The 20058-nt window shown below is 45.9% G+C and overlaps 2 protein-coding genes across 5 annotated transcripts in view; both read right to left on the bottom strand.

The window, feature by feature from the left end:
- The window catches only part of ZNF180 (zinc finger protein 180), a 23230-nt gene extending 12252 nt beyond the window's left edge, over window positions 1-10978 (bottom strand). Inside the window, exons 1-2 of one of the 4 annotated variants that reach the window (XM_011963041.1) lie at window positions 10655-10978; window positions 7809-7897 (exon numbers count right to left, since the gene is read on the bottom strand). In XM_011963041.1, coding sequence (XP_011818431.1) covers window positions 7809-7897; window positions 10655-10697 — 132 coding nt within the window. In that variant the 5' untranslated portion in view covers window positions 10698-10978. Of the gene's footprint in view, window positions 1-7808; window positions 7903-10654 lie in introns of all 4 variants that reach the window. The other 3 variants (XM_011963043.1, XM_011963044.1, XM_011963042.1) reach the window with 3 other exon arrangements.
- The window catches only part of CEACAM20 (carcinoembryonic antigen-related cell adhesion molecule 20), a 31038-nt gene continuing 21861 nt past the window's right edge, over window positions 10882-20058 (bottom strand). The window contains exons 12-13 of the mRNA XM_011963168.1: window positions 17849-17897; window positions 10882-11150 (exon numbers count right to left, since the gene is read on the bottom strand). Of these exons, the coding sequence (XP_011818558.1) occupies window positions 10882-11150; window positions 17849-17897 (318 nt within the window). The remainder of the gene's footprint in view (window positions 11151-17848; window positions 17898-20058) is intronic.

The following is a 20058-nucleotide window of genomic DNA, read 5'->3' as shown; positions in this document are numbered from 1 at the left end:
GAGAAAGGAAGGAAGGAAGGAAGGAAAAGAAAGAAAGAAAGAGAGAAAGGAGGGAGGGAGGGAGGGAAGGAAGGAAGGAGGGAAGGGGAGAGAAGGACAGATAGGAAAGAAAGAGGGGAAAGAAAGAACAGAAAAGAAAAAGAAAGAAAAGAAAAGAAAGAGAGAAAGAAAGAAAGAGAAGGACAGACAGGAAAGAAAGAGGGAAAAGAAAGAAAGAATAGGAAAGAAAGGAAAGGAAAGCAAAGGAAGAGAAAGACAGGAAAGAAAGAGGGAAGGGAAGGGAAAGAAAGAGGGAAACAAAGGAAAGGGAATGGAAAAAGGAAAGAAAGAGGAGAAGGAAGGAGGGAAGGGAGGAAGGAAGGAAGGAAGGAAAAAGAGAAAACAAAGAGAAAAGAAAAAACAATACAAAAAACTACTGGTCTTAAGCGATCCTCTCACCTCAGCCTCCCAAAGTGGGATTACAGGCATGAGCCACCACAACTGGCCTAAACTGCCTTGAAATTGCTGCATGAACATTACAAAATAGCCCCAAACGCCAGAAAACAAAAATAAAACTCACAATGCCAAAAAATAGCCACAACCAAACTACAGATGGTACAAGGGGGCCACAAGTTTTGACCCCAAACTGTTAATGGATTCAATCCTATCTGGTCTGAAAGAAAAATTCCATTCCTAATACACACCCATGACAAACACATCTTTTCTTGAAAAATGCCTGGGAAATGAGAAAAGCTACTCAAGAAAGGAAAATTTATAAACATTAACCTGTATTTTAAGTTATTACAGACTCCTTCAGATAATATCACACTCTGCCAGTTAATTAAAAAAACAAAACAAAACTAATATCAGTTAAGAAATAATACCAAGAATGGGACAACTTAATGTTTTTCTCAGCAGGCACTTGGCAGAAACAAAATTCCAAAATGTTACTATCTGCCATAACTGCTAAAACTATTTTACTTGGAGAATATGGTTGTACCTCCTCTTGAATGAAAACTGTTTTCAGCACCTTTTTGTTTAAAAAGTTTTCACAAGAAAACAAAAGAAAGCTCATCTTTCCTCAAGGCAGACTCTGGATGAAATGTCCTTCCTTGCCCCAACCCCAGCAGTCAACTACATCACTTCACCCTGCTTTCACATCTTCACATCACATATATTCTTCTACCTTTGGTTTTTCATTTAACTCTTTCACTAGAGGGAGCTTCATAAAAGCCGAGATCTTGTCTGTCCTGTTTACCGTGGCTCCATGGTACTTAGATCACTACTGACACACAGTAGGCTCTTCATAAATGTGCGCTGACTATAAACAGCCACTAGGAGAAGGGACATGGAATGTGATACCTCTACCTTTGCACTTGTCCCTGGGGTCGCTGGAGGCACTAAAGCAGAGCTGAGCTCAAGCTCCTCCCCTGGTTACAGGAAACCTCTGTTGGGTGCCTTTTCTTCTCAGAAAATTTCAAGTGTCAGCATCCAGAACCTGCTCCCAACTTACTCGTACAAACTAAATGCTCAGAAATAAGCTTGTGACAAATGCACGTGAGCCTGTGAATGCATGCACACCCACACACCCTGACTTTTTCCCTAGGTTCTACTCACTTTGGATTACTGACCATTTTAGGAATATCTCTTGAATTTACATCTTAGCTTTCTCAGTTTCCTTCAGATAATGTCAATGTAGTCTACCATTTGCCTAGTATTTCTAGTAATACATAGAGTACTTCAACACAGAATTTCCATCTCACAAAATCACCTAAACTTTTTTCTTTTTTAAGAGCTAGGGTCTCATTTGGTTGCCCAGGCTGGAGTGCAGCGGCACCATCATAGCCTACTATAGTCTTGAACTCCTGGGCTCAAGCTATCCTACTGCCTCAGCCTCCCAAGCAGCTGGGACTATAGAGGCACGCCACCACAGCTGGCTAATTTTTTTGTTTTTATTTTTTGCAGAGGTGGGAGTCTCACTATGTTGCTCAGGCTGGTCTTGAACTCCTGGCCTCAAGTGATCCTCCCACGTTGGCCTCCCAAAGTGCTGGGATTACAGGTGTGAGCCACTTTACCCAGCCTAAACTTTTTTGAAGGGAAGAGTAATATGTCTATTTCACCAATGCAGAAATTAATGGTAATAAAGTTTAGTAAGCTCATTTAAGTCCACTGATTGCCTGACACAAACTCTTCTGCTTTCCGTTGTCTTCCCAAGGTCTGTCTAATCACCCAAGGCCCAGAATCACCTAACCTCCTCCATGAAGCATTCCCAGATAGCGGAAAGCTTCATCTCTTCTTCTCTCCAGACTTCTTAGCTTTGCTGGCCCTTTACTATACCAGTAAAATTATTCTTTTCATATTACTTCCATTTCTATATACCTCTCCCCGGGTCCTGGGTTCTATATTAGAAAGCACTGTATATTTTTTCTTTGTATTCTCCTCAGTATTCAGTAGGAGCACAATAAAAGTTCTCTGCATTTGACAAGACTAGAGACACGTGCAGAGTTTGGGATATAGGAACAGAATTGAAAACCTTTACTTTCTGTATGCTCTGGAGCATTTTTAAATTACCTTCTTGCTCAACAGTCACCTCTCTAGGTCATAAAGGAGCATTTCCCTTTTTCTTTGCAGACTTTACAAAATGGGAACAGGAATTAGACTGTTGACTTCCACAGAGAAAAGGGTTGTGGGAAGGAGATAATAATTGTTCCTTCTGTAACGCAGGTGGGACTTCAGTGGACCCAAAGCAGGGGAAAAGAGACAAGCAGAGCTATCACGAAGTGACCTGTCCACTTCATAGTGACACAGTGGTCAAATCAGACCCAGGGCTAGGGCTGCTTGCTCACCTATAAATAGAGATGACCAAATATTCCTTTCCCAATCTGAGGCATTCTTGGGGCAATAAATGAAGTTTCTAATCAAATCACAGAAGCATTACTGGACTCAATTCTCAGAGCTCTGCTTTGGGGATGTACTGGCAGGAAACCTCTCTCTGTGAGGACATTTAGAAAACACAGGCGTCACACAGGCAGACTTCTTGGTATGTTTCCGTCTCTTCCTGCCCTGGGAGCTGGAAGATGGAGCTCACATTTCGGCTCAAGGGATGTGGCATCCACAGGGCCCATGTGGCAGGTCCTGAGGTTTCTTAATCACCAAGTCTAGAAGGCATAAAACCAACCTTCGCAAACTACAGCACTGGAAAGAAGGTTCCCCCCTCTGATTTTCTCAGAAATCATCCTGACAAGAGGATCCCTTCAGTCCTCATGCACAAGAAAATTCCTTCTCCGGCCCCACCTTACCATCCATGAATAATTCTCACTGTCCTCAAATATACAGAATGGACCATCCACAAAGGGCCACCAACAACCTGCACGACTTTGAATGTTGCGAATGACAGTGGATGGGTGAGATTCCACCACCTACTTGGCAGCAGTTTTGGTCTCAGTCCCTGAAGGCAGGTAGGGCTCAGAGTCGGCTCAAAGCCTTCCCTGGACAAGCTGCTACTTCCCCGTGTATAAGCCACTAAAATCTCTACGGTGATGCTCCAATATCCAGATGGTTTCTTCCTAGATCGGCTCACTGGACTCATGGCCTTCATTCAAAGCAAAGGCTTGGGCTCCCTTGATTTTTCTCTCCTTTCCAGGGTTCTGATATCCTTCAGGTCCAAATCAAGTACTTGTTCATCTTCTGATAATAATTAAAAAATTTTTTTTTTGAGACGGAGTCTCGCTCTGTCGCCCGCGCTGGAGTGCAGTGGGGATCTCAGCTCACTGCAAGCTCCGCCTCCCGGGTTTACGCCATTCTCCTGCCTCAGCCTCCCGAGTAGCTAGGACTACAGGCGCCCGCCGCCTTGCCCGGCTAGTTTTTTGTATTTTTTTAGTAGAGACGGGGTTTCACTGTATTAGCCAGGATGGTCTCGATCTCCTGACCTCATGATCCGCCCGTCTCGGCCTCCCAAAGTGCTGGGATTACAGGCTTGAGCCACCACGCCCGGCCGAATAATTAAAATTAACTAAAGGACATTCAGAGTTGAGAAGTGTGGTAGCCAGACTCTGAGATGGCTCCCAAAGGCCCTCACTACCTAGTATTCATGCCTTTGTGTAGTCCTTGTCCAGTGGTACCAAGGTGGGTCCTTGTCCAGTGGTACCAAGGTGGGTCTGTGTGACCAACAGAATATGGAAGAAGTGATAGTCTGTCACTTCTGAAATCAGATGATAAAAGACATTGTGGCTTCATCTTGATTGTGTGCAACTAAGTGCTCTTGCTCTCTCTTGCTGTCTGTGATTGTGTGCAACTAAGTGCTCTTGCTCTCTCTTGCTGTCTGTCTGTCTCTTTCTCTCTCAGTGGGATCATTTGCTCTGGCAGAAATCCACTGCTACGCTGTGAACAGTCCTGGAAAGAGGCCTCTGGTGTAGAGCACCTCTTACCAAGAGCCATCTAGTGAGTTTGCAACAATATCCTCCCACCTAGTCAAGCCTTCAGAAGTCAGCAACCCAGACAACAACTCACCTGCAACCTCATCAGGGACCCTGAACACCAGAAATAACCGGTTAAGCTGACCTGGATTCCTGACCCTCAGAAATTGTGTGACAAAATAAACACTGGCTATTTTAAGCTGCAAAATTTTGGGGTACGTAATAACAGAAAACTAATACAAGAAAGAGGATGTTTCTGCTTTTCCTATGTAGCCTTGGAAAGTATAAGAAGCGCATTTCTGGTTGTGAGAACTAAGTCATGCAGAGCAGCGCTGTCTGCCTCATCTTTCCCCACAGTGCTTCGCACTGGGCCTTACACTGGTTAGGCAGTCAATAAATATGTGATGAAAGTCATATAATGAACAGACTTCTAATTCAGCTCACAAAAAAGAAAATGGCAAAAGGACCATTAAGAGTCCCAGAAAACACCTAGTGCCTCACTTAAATTAGAACACCAATGGCCACATCAAAACACATTCTACCAGCCAGGCACTGAGGCTCACCCTGTAATCCTGGCACTTTGGGAGGCCAAGGTGGGAGGATGGCGTGATCCCAGGAGTTCCAGACCAGCCTGAGCAACACAGCGAGACCCTGTCTCTACAAAAGATAAAAAATAAAAAAAATTGCTGTGTGCACCTATAGTCTCAGCTGCTCAGGAGGTTGAGCTGGGAGGATCACTTGAGCCCAGGAATTCCAGGCTGCAGTGATCTATGTTGGTGTGCCATGTACTCCATACTGGGTGACAGTGAGACCCTGTCTCTTAAAAAACAAGATAACAAAAACCCACACATTTTACCTGTAGTTTTGATAAAGATATAAATGTAAACTTATATTTGCTTAACTCTTTCTAAAACAATGGCACATGTATACAAGAAATCACATACAAAACATTTACATCAATGCTATTTGTAACAGCAAAAACATTTACCACTAAAGAGCCATTAACAATAAACCCATAAAACCTGTAACATATTTAGAAGGTGAAATGTGGGCACTAGGTATGTGTAGTGGTATTGGGATGTCGCTGCTCCCAGCCCTCCACGGACAGACAGGCAATCTGTGTGCATATGTGTGTACACATATGCACACAGACACAGGCACACATCTCTGTATATTTCTAGATTAATGTGTACTGAAAGCCATGAGCCCACATTAAAACCTCCAATTCCCACTGCACAGAGTCCACTCAGATATTCTTTCTTGCCATATCTGTACCTTCCTGATTAGATGGCAAGGCACCTGGCTCCTGTCCCTTATTATACACACTTACTTACCGGATCTGGCCCCGTGGAGGTAGGTCCGCTCCCATTTCCACAATGACGCCCTCTCCCCATGGATGCTTTCCCCAGACTCCCTGGGCTCTGCCACCCCACACTAGGCCGCCCTCTGCCAAGGGGAGCTCCTCACCCTGCTCAGGCTTTGACTCCCCGGGCTAGGCTGCCCCAACTCTCAGACTCACTCCTCTGCCACTTAGACTTGGACAGCCCACATGAGGCCACCCCACTGTGTCCGTACCCTCCACATGCTGCTGGGCTCTGACACCCCTGCAGGTCACCCTCATGCATGATGCCCCCAACATGCTCATGCTCTGACATGCCACACCAGGCTGCACCTGACCCCCAACACAGCTGCACATCTCACCCCACTCTGGCTCCAATACCCCGTCTACCATGGACACCTGCTCACCGCACTTGGGCTCCAACTGCCCCCAGTGAAGCACCACCTCTCCGGAGGCCTTGCTCACCTGCTCTGACCCCGTCACCCCACACCAGATCTCCATATATGGACACTGGCCTCACCTACTTGGGCTCTGACACCCGCACTGGGCTGCCTCGCATGCACAAGCGTGGGCTCTGACTATGCTGGGATGTCATCCCGTGCAGATGCACTCCTCACCCTGCTTGGTCACTGACCCTGCACAGGGACACTCTCTTCACAGCAGGCAGTCCCGACAACTGTAGGTGCCACCTACCACTGCCCCCACCTCATGGCTTCAGGGCTGAATTGTTCAGAAAGAGAAAGGAGAAGCTCTAATTTAACAGTTTTAAGAAATTAAGAGTTTTCAAAGAATATTTGCAGTAGGAAATGTTCTAAATTGGGAACTTGTTTTTTAGAGACAGGCTGTTGTCCAGGCTGGAGTGCAGTGACACAATCATAGCTTACTACATCCTAGACCTCCTGGGCTCAGGCGATCCTCCCACCTCACCCACCCAAGTGTCTGGGACTATAGGTGGGCACCACTATCCTGGCTAATTTTTAAAAATTTTTATAGAGACAGGGTCTCACTATGTTGCCCAGGCTGGTCCTGTACTCCTGGCCTCAAACAATCCTCCCACCTCGGCCTCCCAAAGTACTGGGATTATAGGTGTGAATCACTGTGCTTGGCCAATTGTTAATGTTTTCTTAAAGTGTACTGTACAAAAATATGAAAATACAGGCCAGGTGTGGTAGCTTATATCTGTAATCCTAGCACTTTGGGAGGTTGAGGTGGGAGGATGGCTTGAAGACCTTCAAGACACACACAAAAATATTAGCCAGGCTTGGTGGTGCCCACCAGTAGTCCCAGCTATTCAGGAGGCTGAGGCAGGAGGATGGCTTGAGCCTAGGAGTTTGAGGCTGCAGTGAGCTAGGATTGTGCCACTGTACTCCAACCTGGACGACAGAGCAAGACCCTGTCTAAAAAAAAAAAAAAAAAAAAAAAAAAAAGAAAGAAGAAAAGAAAGAAAGGAAGGAAGGAAGGAAGGAAGGGGAAAACACAGATAAATGATAAAACACAGTCACTTATAAAGTAACTACAGATAATGTTTGTTAACTGATTGCTATATTTATAGTCTTCTAACGTATTTTCTATATACACAAAAACTATATCCCTTTTTAAAAAGTGATGATTTCTAAGTGCAGTTTACTTAACGTAGGTAATAAATAACTTTTTCTGTCATTAAATTTGCATTATCCTATCAGTTTCAATGGCTACAGTGTATTCTGTCATGGTCTTACCATAATTCATTTGGCTATCCTCTTGCATCACACATTTAGTATATTTCCAATTGTTCATTCTCAAACAAAGCTGTGAATTGCTGGCCAAAAGGGAATCAGTATTCTAAGGGCTTTTGATTCAGGATGCCAAATTCCTTTCAGAAAGAGTTACCTAGGCTAAAAAGGTGAGGCAACCAGCAGGGAGATTCATAAAATATATAGTGTGTAAGTTTTAGAAGCCTGAGGCCATGAGGGCCCCAAACCCCCTAAAAGGCTGCAAAGAGAGTCAGGGAGGAGCCACAGCCTCCCAAGGCCAGAGGGTCAGGCTGCAGACAGACCCAAGCTCTGGGTCTCTCTGGGAAGGGTGGCTCCACTCACCTGTGCACAGGCCTTTGGGGGCTCTGGGGGCTTCTCATCCTGCTCTTCCATGCTCTCCTCCAGGCACAGCAGGGTGCTGAGGTCTTGAGCTGCACTGAGAGAAGCCCCAAGTACAGCATGAAGATGCAGGTCTGCCAGAACCGCTGGGCCCCCACCCCCATTAGTCCCTGCTCCCAGGATGCAGGATGCACTCCCATAGCAAATGAACTTCTGGAGGTTCCTGCGGCTTCCTGCCCAAATACCTGTGTATGTACTGAGAGTCCCTCAGTCCTTCTCCCAGGCCAAGTTTCTGCAGCTCCAACCCGGTTCCTCCACTATCTTGGGCCCCTGGATCATCTACCTGTAAGCCCAGCTTATGCCCAACATGGCCTTCTGCCCACCACCAAAGTCTGCAGCACCAGTCCGTCCCTCTCCTATCCCACTGGGCCCTGGGATCCCCACAAATATCAGGCATATCGAGGACCCCCTGGTATTCACCCCATCCTACCCCTACCAACCTCAATCTACAGCCCCAAACCAGCACTGCTTCCTAGGGCCAGAATCACACTCACTGCCTAACTGCACGAAGGTGGTGACACAGCTCCACTGCTCCCAGGAACTGATTCAACAACTAAGACTGATCCTACCCTTCCTAAATCAGCCAGGCCTGTCCCTCCAGCAACCCAGCGCAGAGGGCCACCCGCTTCCTGCTCAAATAGCCAAGCACATATGCACAGAGCTCAGTTGTACTCACATCCTGTTCCCTCCACACTTCTGGGGTCCAGTGGCTCCTACTCCAACAGCGCCAGCCAGATTCCCACCCTAACACCCTCCCAGGCCCTGAATTTGCAGCTCTAAACCAGTCCCTCCACCAGCTTGGGTATACTCAGGCCTGAAACTCTAACAAGGCCTGTATAGGACTGGGGGCCGCCAACAGACACCAGCACAAGTCAGACAAAAGCAGCCCTACCTGCTACCTACAGCTCTAAATACACATCTCAGAAGCTCAGGTGCCTCTGTACCAACTAGGTGTTTTGGGATCCAAGGATAGAGCAGCCCCTGGCAAATCCTACCCTAGGCACCCCATCTCTCCTATTTACTCTCTCTCCTGCTCCCACCATATTCTCACGCGGCATAATGTAGGTTCACAATGGAGCTGTTTCCTGAACTTGCACCCAAACTGTTTCCTCCACCTTACTCCACAGCCCCCTGCTTGAGCCACACCTGCCCAGATTCTGGCCAAACACCTTTCGGGGCACCTGTGGCTCAGGAAGATCCTGTCTTTCCACCAACCTGGGCACCATCAGGCTGTGATCAGGGTTCCAATCACCCAAAGACCCCAGCACCCTCTGTCTAAAACTCATCTCCGGCCTCCTGTTTTCCAACCAAACACCTGTGTGTGTGCACAAGGGGTGCCTGACACAGTCCCGCCCCTCTGCAGCTGCTCCCTCCACACACCTGGGTATCCTCAGGCAGAACCAGGGTCCTAGGACTGCCCATGCCTCCCCAATCTGCCCGAATGCCAGCACACGTGCAGAGTGCTGCTGGAGCAGCCCCTTGCCTCCTAAGACCAGATCCAAACTGGAGCCCCCAGACCTCTATTCCGCAGCCACTGCACACGGGCCACCCACCTAGGCTCCCTCCTCCTACTGACACAGCCACAGAGCAGGCTCATGCTCACCATCTGCATCCAGGCCCTGGCTCCTCTGCCAGTCTAGGGGCACACCCTGCTCCTGAGACAAGAATCTACATCCCTCACCCTGTGTCTCCACCTGCCTGGGACATCTCAGGTACCCCCAGCCTCTGTGTGGGTTCGGGGGTCACCTGCCCCACTATTTGCCTGCAACCAGAAGACTACAACAACTAAACAGTAGCTTGAGCATACAGCTCCACAGTCAGCCCCGGGACTTGGGCACTCGCCAGCGTGGGGGTTCTCAAGCCCATGGTACAGCAGCTCAATGGGAACTGGGCCCTTTGGCCTTCTCTTGCCCAAACGCGAGGGCCTGGGTGTCATGCAGTCAGCAATTCCCAGCACCAAATCTGCAGCACAGACTCTGTCCCTCTACTAACCTGCACATTCTCATGCCTGCAAGTAGCATAGCCCAAGTAAAGGTCTCAGCAACACCTGCTTCATAACGATGCTGGCAACATACTGCTTCCTCCCCAGCTACCAATTTGATGGCAGCTGTTGCAGCTCTGTCCTTCCTGGACTCATTCTGTATCTCCAACACGGAGTCTCTGCTCATCTTGAATGCCCTAGAGCTCTGCACTATCCTACATAGGTCCCTACTATCCGTTCAAGTTTCTGTTTTCCATTCAGATACCCCCAGGACATGCAGGGTGCCCTCTGCCCAGAACCTGTTTCTAGGCCCTGATACCCTCCTTCAGCCTGCAACTCCAACCTGGTCTCTCCACCAACCACAGCGCCCCCCAGACCTTGGAGAAGCGCGCTGTCTGCTCCAGGGGCCCAGGGTCACCTGCTCGGAATCTTACCTACCACCTTTTGCTTCCTACCCAAATACCTGCTCAAGAATAAAGGGACAGTGGCACAGCCCTTCTTCTCCAGAAACCACAATCTTAAATGGAGTACTCCATCAACCCGGACATCCTCAGGCCTCCACTAAACATGCCCGGCATTGGAGGGGGGGAGTTCTCAAGATGTCCCCTTACATCAATTCATGTGCCCTGTGTTCCAGCAACCTGAGCATCCTCAGGCCCCAGACAAGAGCACCACCTGACCAAGCACCCGCGCATGCACGCAGAGGACAGTCGCGGAATACACAGCTGCCTCGGTAACTCCATCAACCCCGGTGACCCCAGGCTAAAGCGCCACCCGCAGAGATATCAGGTCTCCCCGCTACACTCACCACCGCTTCCAGCTTCCCGCCTAGACCCTGCGCATGCGCGCATCGGACACCAAGAGCTACCCCACGCCCCACCAACCTGGGCGTCCGCTGGCCCGCAGCCCAGGCTGGGCCTGTCACCGCCTCAGTGCCTGGCACGGCTCTGCGGCAGGACGAACTCGGGTTAAGCAACCCCCTGCCCCGATTCTGCCACACGGTCGACTCGGGTTAAGCTAGTTCAGTCCCCTCCCCTAGTCAGCATCCGCAAGGTCGCTGGGGGTTAACTCTGAAGGGCCGAGCTGCTCGGCGACAGCAAGCGTCCGCGCGCGGGACAATGGCTGCGCTTGTGGCCGAACCCGGAAGTGTACTGAGGCTCGGCCAGCCAGAACTACAATTCCCAGAAGCCTTCGCGGCGCGGGCGGTGAGTGGGCGGGGTTCCGGTTCCTCCAAGGAAGTGGGGCAGTGGACCGGGTCAGAAGCTGGGCGAGCGTCAGCGTCCGGTACCTGGCGGGCGCCGTACCTGTGCTTGTGCAGGTAGGTCTAGGGGAGCACTAAGACCAGCCGCGGGACCGGGAGGCCGAGGCCAGTGCATCGACGCGTAGGGAGTCGCTCTGGCGTGACGTCAGAACGAATAGAAAAGGCGAGGACTCTTCCTGGGTGCCCCTGCCTGTCAGACGCTGCGCGCGACCCACTGTCTCCTCTGTTCCTGGGGGAAACCTGTGAGACAGTTGCGACATCCCCATTTTACAGTGGAGGGAGTGTCTACCGAACCCTTCAGGAATCTATGTTTTTACATTTAATAATAGTAAAATATAAAGAATCATTTTATTTTTAAATTTTGAGTTCTTTCTCTGCGTATAAGGCCTGAAGGAACTGTTCCCCCACCTCTCTCCTTTTCTCTGTTTTTTTGTTTGTTTGTTTTTGTTTTTGTTTTGAGACGGAATTTCGCTCTTGTCGCCCAGGCTGGAGTGTAATAGCGCGATCTCGGCTCACAGCAACTTCCACCTCCCGGATTCAAGCGATTCTCCTGCCTCAGCCTCCTGAGTATCTGGGATTACAGGCGCCCGCCACCACGCCCAGCTAATTTTTGTATTTTTAGTAGAGACAGGTTTTCACCACGTTGGCCAGGTTGGTCTCCAACTCCTGACCTCAGGTGATCCGCCCGCCTCGGCCTCCCAAAGTGCTGGGATTACAGGAGTGAGCCACCGCGCCCGGCCCCCTTTTCTTTTTGCCCTCATTTCTTGCACATTTGCTTTGCACATTTTCCCCATTCTCCAACAGATCCAGCAGACTCCAGTCCCCGGGCGTTTGCATGTGCTGTTTGCACTCCCTGGCAGCCTGTCCTGAGGGATTCATTTGGTTCTCACCGCCTACTCATTAGGGGAATATCATCTTCTCATTAGGGATTGCCCCACCACCCGTTGTGAACTTTCACGCAGACCCTTCCCTCCCCACATGCTCCCTGCCACCTCCTTCATCTTTTATTTTTCTCTAAAGAACTTTTCACTATCTAGCACACTATATACTTTAAGTATTTATTTGGTCTACTGTCTGCCTTCACCACTACAATGTCAATTCCATAAGGAAAAGCATTTGTATCGATGTTGATCACTGCTGCATCACCAACACCTAAAAAAAAAAAAAGAGAGACCTTGCACATAATAGATGCTCAATAAATATTTGTTGACTAAATAAAGGTTCCTGTCTCTGTATTAAACACTTTGACATCTCATTACCCAGCCCAATCACCCTATGAGGCAGTTGTGTTAATTTTCGTCCTACCAGGGAGGTAGCTGAAAATTGGAGCCCTACTGTATGAAAATACATAATTTTTTAGTTTTTTAAAAATGCTTGTCAAAGCATTCCTGTAGTTTTCTTCACGTAAATTCTGACCTTTAACAACAACGAATTATTACTATTTGAAATGTAATCTATTCTCAAAGCTGTTTTGTTTTGTTTTTGAGACGGGGTCTCGCTCTGTCCCCCAGGCTGGAGTGCAGTGGCATGATCTCGGCTCACTAAAAGCTCTGCCTCCCGGGTTCACGCCATTCTCCTGCCTCAGCCTCCCCAGTAGCTGGGGCTACAGGCGCCCGCCACCACGTCCGGCTAATTTTTATTTTTTATTTTATTTTATTTTTGTATTTTTAGTAGAGACGAGGTTTCACCGTGTTAGCCAGGATGGTCTCGATCTCCTGACCTTGTGATCCGCCCATCTCCGCCTCCCAAAGTGCTGTGATTACAGGCGTAAGCCACCGGCCCGGCGCCAAGTTTCTTATTATTAGTTATTGTGGTTGATCTTTTAAAAAATACTTATTTTGTATCTGGTTAACCTACTGCAATGTTATTAATTCTTATAATACTCCAGTTGTCTTGGCTTTTCTATTGAGATAGTTAGCTACAATTTCGTTTATTCCTTACCAGTATTTTAAATTAGACTTTCTCTTTCATGTCGGATTATATTGGCTGCCATTTCCAAAACAGTATTACTAAAAGAGGCATTCTTGTTTGTGTTCTTTTAATGGGCATATCTCCGAGGTTTGAGGGTTAAATGTGACCTTGGTTTCTAAATTGAAGTAAGTAGCTTATTTTTTTTAACCTTTTATTTTGTAAATTTCAAAACGGAAGTAGGGACTCAATGAATGACCCCTCATGACCTATGTCATCCAACTTAAATATTTTCACTCAGTCTTGTTTCATTTGTATTTCCACCTATATTGTGCTTTCCACTCTCTTCATCTTCCAGTGATTTTGAAGCAAATTCTACATATTATTTTATTTTGTCTATGAAATGCTACATTTCAGCGTGTGTCTAACAAGAACTGGTTTTAAAAAGAAAACTTCAATACAAAATAGATATATGTTATAACTACTGGGTACAAACAATACAAAATTATTTCCAGATGTTATTAGCAGAAGACCCAAGAGAGTTAACTAAAAGCAATTAACATCGAGGAGAGTTTAAAAGTAATTAAATGTGATACAAGTAATAATAAACATTTATGTTACACTCTATGCTAATAATAATAAACCTTTATGTGAAACTCAGTGCTAAGCAGTCTTGTAAGATACATATTTTATATACAATATATTAAATATATAATATGTATTACATATATACATATAACATATATTACATATAATACATATTATATATTTAATATATTATATATAGCGTATATTATATATTTTTTCTCATTTAGTCCTCACCACAACTCTTGTGAAATAAGACTGTGGGCCGGGCGCGGTGGCTCAAGCCTGTAATCCCAGCACTTTGGGAGGCCGAGATGGGCGGATCACGAGGTCAGGCTAACACGTTGAAACCCCGTCTCTACTAAAAAACACAAAAACTAGCCGGGCGACGTGGCGGGCACCTGTAGTCCCAGCTACTGGGGAGGCTAAGGCAGGAGAATGGCGTAAGCCCGGGAGGCGGAGCTTGCAGTGAGCTGAGATCCGGCCACTGCACTCCAGCTTGGGCGACAGAGCCAGACTCCGTCTCAAAAAAAAAAAAAAGAAAAGAAATAAGACTGTTATTTACATTTTACAGAAGACAGAACTGAAGCCTAGAGATAAGTAACTTACCCTAGACTGTATTAGGATAGAGTTGGAATTTGAGACCAAGAAGTTGAACTCTAGAGTCCATGCTCTTAACTTTTACATTATGTTGCCCCTTGTCTACACGTCAGTATCTTTCCTCTACATGCAAGCAATACTAAGTTTGCAAACAAGACAGAAAAAGTTCACATGTATTCACAAAAAAGCAAAAAAAAAAAAAAAGCCTTATAAATAAATTTAGTAAGATAAATATAGGTCATCTGAAGAAACCCTCAAAACCTTACTGAAAGAGAAAATGGACAAATAGAAATGCCGTGTTGCTAGCTGTGTTGTAAAGATGTAAAATCTTGCAGATTGATCTGCAAATACAAATATGACAAAATCAGAATGGGATGCTTTGAGTATTAGCTCATCTTCCTTTTCTCACTTCATTTATTTTTCTGCTAATTGTTTAAGATATTCAGAAAACAGGCCAGGCGCAGTGGCTCACACCTGTAATCCCAGTACTTTGGGAGGCTAAGGCGGACCAATCATGAGGTCAAGAGTTCGAGACCAGTCTGTCCAACATGGCGAAACCCTGTGTCTACTTAAAAAATACAAAAATTAGACAGGCATGGTGATGCATGCCTGTAATCCCAGCTACTCAGGAGTCTGAGGCAGAAGAATCGCTTGAACCCGGGAGGCAGAGGCTGCAATGAGCCAAGATCGTACCACTGCACTCTATCCTGGGCAACAGAGCGAGACTCTGTCTCAAAAAGAAATTCAGAAAATAGAGGATTAGTACTATAAAATGTAAAACTGACTTTTTTTATCTGTCTTTTGTTTAGTCTTTTTTATTTTCTTTCAAAATGAACAAAGTGGTAGTGTTTACTTCCAGGAACCTATAAATCCTAACTTAACCTAAATATTACAGGACTTTAGAAGAATTACCACTGCTGGGCGCAGTGGCTCATGCCTGTAATCCCAGCACTTTGGGAAGCCAGAGCAGGAGAATCACTTGAGCCCAGGAGTTTGAGACCAGCCTGGGCAACATGGCAAAACCCCATCTCTACAAAAAATACAAAAATTAGCCGGGCCTGGTGGCACAAGCCTGTAGTCCCAGCTATTCAGGAGACTGAGGTAGGAAGGATTGCTTGAGCCAAGGAGGCAGAGGTTGCAGTGAACCAACATACGCTACTATACTCCAGCCTCAGTGACAGAGCCAGACATAAATAAATGAATAAATAAATAAAAATTTTTAAAAAAAGAGTTACCACTCAGGAACATTCTAGAAAGAATTCTAGAAAGATGCCCATCTAATCTAGAGATTTATCTTATCAACTGGGGAAGAGCTGACACCAAAGTTCCATATTAAGGTTCTGTTTATTGGCCAGGAATTGGGTAAGAGCTCAACATACAGTGAAGAGCAAGAAGATTATGAATCCATTTACTATAAATAATAGAAGACAAAAGTAAGAGTCACTAGAGGGTAGAAGGGCATGATCTGTCTCTAGGATGTCGGGGGAGGGGGACATTTCTTGGCAGGGAAGGGGAAAGTTCCCAGGTTCAAATAGGGTGGTGTTTCTGGCACTACTGAGTTTAACCCTTAGGATCTTAACTCCGGTCTCCTGTATCACATCTATGATTAATTTTTAAAATCTGAATTAATGTTATCATCATCATGATAGCCATTCAGCTCCAAGGATAGCAACAACCCATTCTGAAAACTCTTTCCTCATTTCCAGGAGTTTTCAGTATTGGTTTCCCCCCTGTGTTAACAGTCCTTTTCTGTCTCCTTTGCTTGATGTCTCCTGTAAACATCGAGGGACCCAGGAATCAGCTGTCAGCCTGTCCCTTGCCTTGTCTTCATCCACTCTGCTTGGGGTTGACATACAGGCCTATTGCTCAAACCCTGTAAGTTCCCAAGAAAGTCCTGTTTTCCTGACTAGCCTTTGGGCAGCTCTGGGAACTGAGCTCTCATAATGTTCTATCTGGTAAGAGTGCTTTTGTTTGCCTGAGGCCTTGAGCAATGCTGTACCAGTTTGTCCAGATGGTTTATACTAACAGTGTGATTTATGGAGGAACATCTGGAGTCTGGAGCGTCAGTGACTGACCCTTTACAAAAACCATGGACACCCAGGTTTAGGTGAGTTTCCCTCGATGTCAATGCTTCACACACGTCGTCACACATCATTGCTGGGGGATTTCCCATGTGCTATGGTTTGGATATTTGTCTCCTCCAAAACTCATGTTGAAACTTAATCCCCAGTATGGCAATATTGAGAGATGGGGGCTTTTAAGAGGTGATTGGCTCACGAGGGCTTTGCCTTCATGAATGGATTAATCCATTCATGGACTAACGGATTAACGGGTTATCATGGGAGTGGAACTGGTAGCTTCATAAGAAAATGAAAAGAAACCTGAGCTAACATGTTACCACACTCAGTCCCCTTGGCATGTGAACCCCTGCACTCCTTCAGGACTCTACAGAGTCCCCACCAGCAAGAAGGCTCTTACCAGATGCGACCCCTTGACCTTAGACTTCTAAGCCTCCATAAGCGTATGAAATAAATTTCCTTTTTAAAACAAATTACCCAGATTCAGATATTCTGTTATAGGCAACAGAAAGCAGACTAATACACCATGTGACTCCACTGAAAGAGAACACTTGGAAGCTGGTGCAGGGTATCCTCCAGACTTCACCCCATGCACCTTTTCCCTTTGCCAATTTTATTCTCCATCCTTTTGCTGTAATAAACTATAACCATGACGTTAACAATTGGGTCCTGTGAATTCCTCTAGAAAATCTTTGAGCATGAGGTGTTCTTGGGGATCATCCTGACAGAGGAGTTCATCCAGCCCCATAACTTTAAATCCCACTGACAACTCACAAATGTGTATCTCCAGCCATGATCTATCTAGACTTTTATGAATAATTGCCTACTTGATTCTCCAACTGATTCGTGACATGTCTAAATTCTTGACATGAAGCAAATTCTTCATTTCTCTTCTTATCCCAGAGTTGCTCAGAAAGTGACCTGCCAGTCATCCAGTTGCCCTGGCAAGAAACCATGGAGATATCCTTGTCTCCTCACTCTCTTTACCTTCAGCAAATCTCATTCTGACTCTCTCCACCCCTGCAATTCCCAGAATTCTAAGCATTTCATGCCTACCTCTCCTTAGGAGCCTCAATCCCTCACTTCACTATGTGTTTTCTCCTTTTATTAAGAGCTCTTAATTTCTTAAGAGCTCCTTGTTCCTTATCTTCTGCCATGATTTGAAAAGCCACTTCTTCTCTGACCCCTGCCTTTGTCACCTGCTCCTCTCTGGCTGACTCAGACTTACTCTTCTCCCTGGAGTCTATGTCCACCAACGGTGTTTGCTCAACCTCAACCTGCAACTATGATATCCTATGCTGTTCAGTCTCAAACCTCGGCCCTCTAACTCTAGATCCACAGACTGTCATTTTTACCGTTACCATTGCTTTGAAAAAAAAATATGAGTCAAAATCTAAGATTCTGTGGGAGCCAGGGCCTGACCAACCCATTGCAGTAGAACATCACAAGGTATACAGAGATGACAGAGAATGACTGGCTTATAATATGCACTTAATAAATGTCATTAAATGTATGATCGAGCATGGTTTCTCTAGGACTCCTGGAGAAAAAGATCTCTGCTTCTGTTAACCCGAGGAGTTGATTTGGACGTAAGTGTCGGGCTCTGGATTCACAAGCTCCTGTTAAATGAAGAGAAAATGTGAGCTCCATTTGCTAGGTGGACCCTCCCAGTCTACTCACTGTAGTCTGGGGCCCAAATAGCCTGGTACTTTCCTTTCTTCGGAAATTCCAGAAATCTTCCTCCATTCTCATCACACTTTAGTAACCCTTGCACTTCTCTGTTCCTGGAATGGCCCATGTACTTCCCCACTGTGGTAAACAGACTCTAAAATGGTCCCCATAATCCCTGCTTCCTGGTATTCATTCCTCTATGTAATCTCCTCACCTTGAGGGCAAGACTTGCATCTAACCAATAGAATATGGCAAAGGTGGTAGGATATGCATGATTGCATGTATGTGATTCTGTTACATAAGATTATGACTTCTGTCTTGGCTTTGAAGAAACAAGATGCAATGTTGTGAACTGCCTGTGGAGAGGGCCACATGGCAAAGAACTGAGGATGACCTCCAGCTGACAGTAAGAAACTGAGGGCCTCATTATGACAGCCTGCAAGGAACTGAATGCTGCTAATAACCACATGAACTTGGAAGTGGATACATCCCCAGTTGAGCCTCAGATGAGACCTGGTCTTTGACTGACACTTTGATTATATAGCCTTGCAGAAGAGCTGTCTAAGCAATGCCTGAACTCCTGACCCACGGAAACTGTGAGATAATAAATTCCTGTTATTTTAAGCTGCAAAGTCTGTGGTAATTCATTATACAGCAACGGATAACTCTACACTCACTTCTGGGCCTTTTTTCCTGATGCCTCTCAAGTTGGAATGTTTCTCTCCATACTGTTTGCATGGTTTGCTCCTTCTAATCCCTTCAGAATGTAGCAGACACTGAGTTGACTGACCTGGCATTCTTCCCCACACCACCTCCCTCGCTTGCTTCTATTGAAGAGACTGGGAATGTTAATGTGTCACTTTCTCAGCCTCTGTTGCTACAAGGAGCACCATATGACCTTATTCTGGCTGAGATATAAGAGGAAGCTTACTGAGTGGGAAGACCTTTTGCCCTACTAATAATAGGAAACAAACATGGCTCCCCTATGCAGACACTGGTGAAGAGAGGGACTCAGGTGGCTAAGGTTTTACCAGTTCAAAGCTCATTACAGAGCTGACAAACCTAAACATGATACCGTGGCCTGAACCAATCTGATTCTCCTATTGAGAATTTGAACCTAGAAATGCTTAAACGGCAGCAGAAGATGTTGTTATATGTACTCTGAAGTTATAGAGAAGCAATGACCAGGTGACTTACATAGAAATTCAATCTGAAATGAGAGAGTGAAATGAATTCATAGATTAGTGAAAATGAGAAACTGTGTAATAAGAGAGAAACAGCTTCTTTGTGGCATTCGAGTCGCCAAGAGGTCCAGGAGTAATTTCTGAAATTGAGTTATCTGATATTTCTCAGTGTTCTCTCAATTAATCCCCATTCAAACTACATTCAAAGGGTTTAATGTTCTTAACATTAAAAATTCTTGACTAAGATATTAATATATGAAACATTCAGCCAGGTGCAGTGGCTCGCATCTTAATCCCAACACTCTGGGAGGCCAAGGTGGAATGATCGCTTGAGCCCAGGAATCTGAGGCTGCAGTTGGCCATGATCGCACTACTGCACACAAGCTGAGCAAAAGAGCAATACCTTGTCTCAAAAAAATAAAAAGGTATATAGGATATTCACATTTTTCAAGAATAGTTCATCTGTTAGGCTAAAATCTACCCCTCTTTTACCTATCCTCCATGGTAATTTATCTGCCCTCTGGAACAACAAGGAACACATTTATCCCTCTACTTGAAGCCTGTCAGACACTAAAATAATGGAGTCCTCTGTCCCTAAATTTACTCTTTTCCAAACCCAATAAAACCATGTCAGTAGGACATGGATTTGAGCCCGTGTTATGGCCTCTCACTTATTCCTCCTCTGGATAAATTCTGACTGGTCACTGACTTGTTCAGAATATAGAATCTAAAGTCTATTCTTGGAAATGGAGTAATCTGGCTGTCCTGATGACAGGGTTAAGATCACTTGCATTCTCTAAAGTAATTCTACTAGTCCTTAGAACTATGGAGCCGGCCGGGCGCGGTGGCTCAAGCCTGTAATCCCAGCACTTTGGGAGGCCAAGACGGGCGGATCACGAGGTCAGGAGATCGAGACCATCCTGGC

This window comes from Colobus angolensis, unplaced genomic scaffold (assembly GCF_000951035.1).
Source record: "Colobus angolensis palliatus isolate OR3802 unplaced genomic scaffold, Cang.pa_1.0 Scaffold60, whole genome shotgun sequence".
Classification (NCBI taxonomy): domain Eukaryota; kingdom Metazoa; phylum Chordata; class Mammalia; order Primates; family Cercopithecidae; genus Colobus; species Colobus angolensis.
This window is presented reverse-complemented; position numbering and strand designations above follow the sequence as displayed.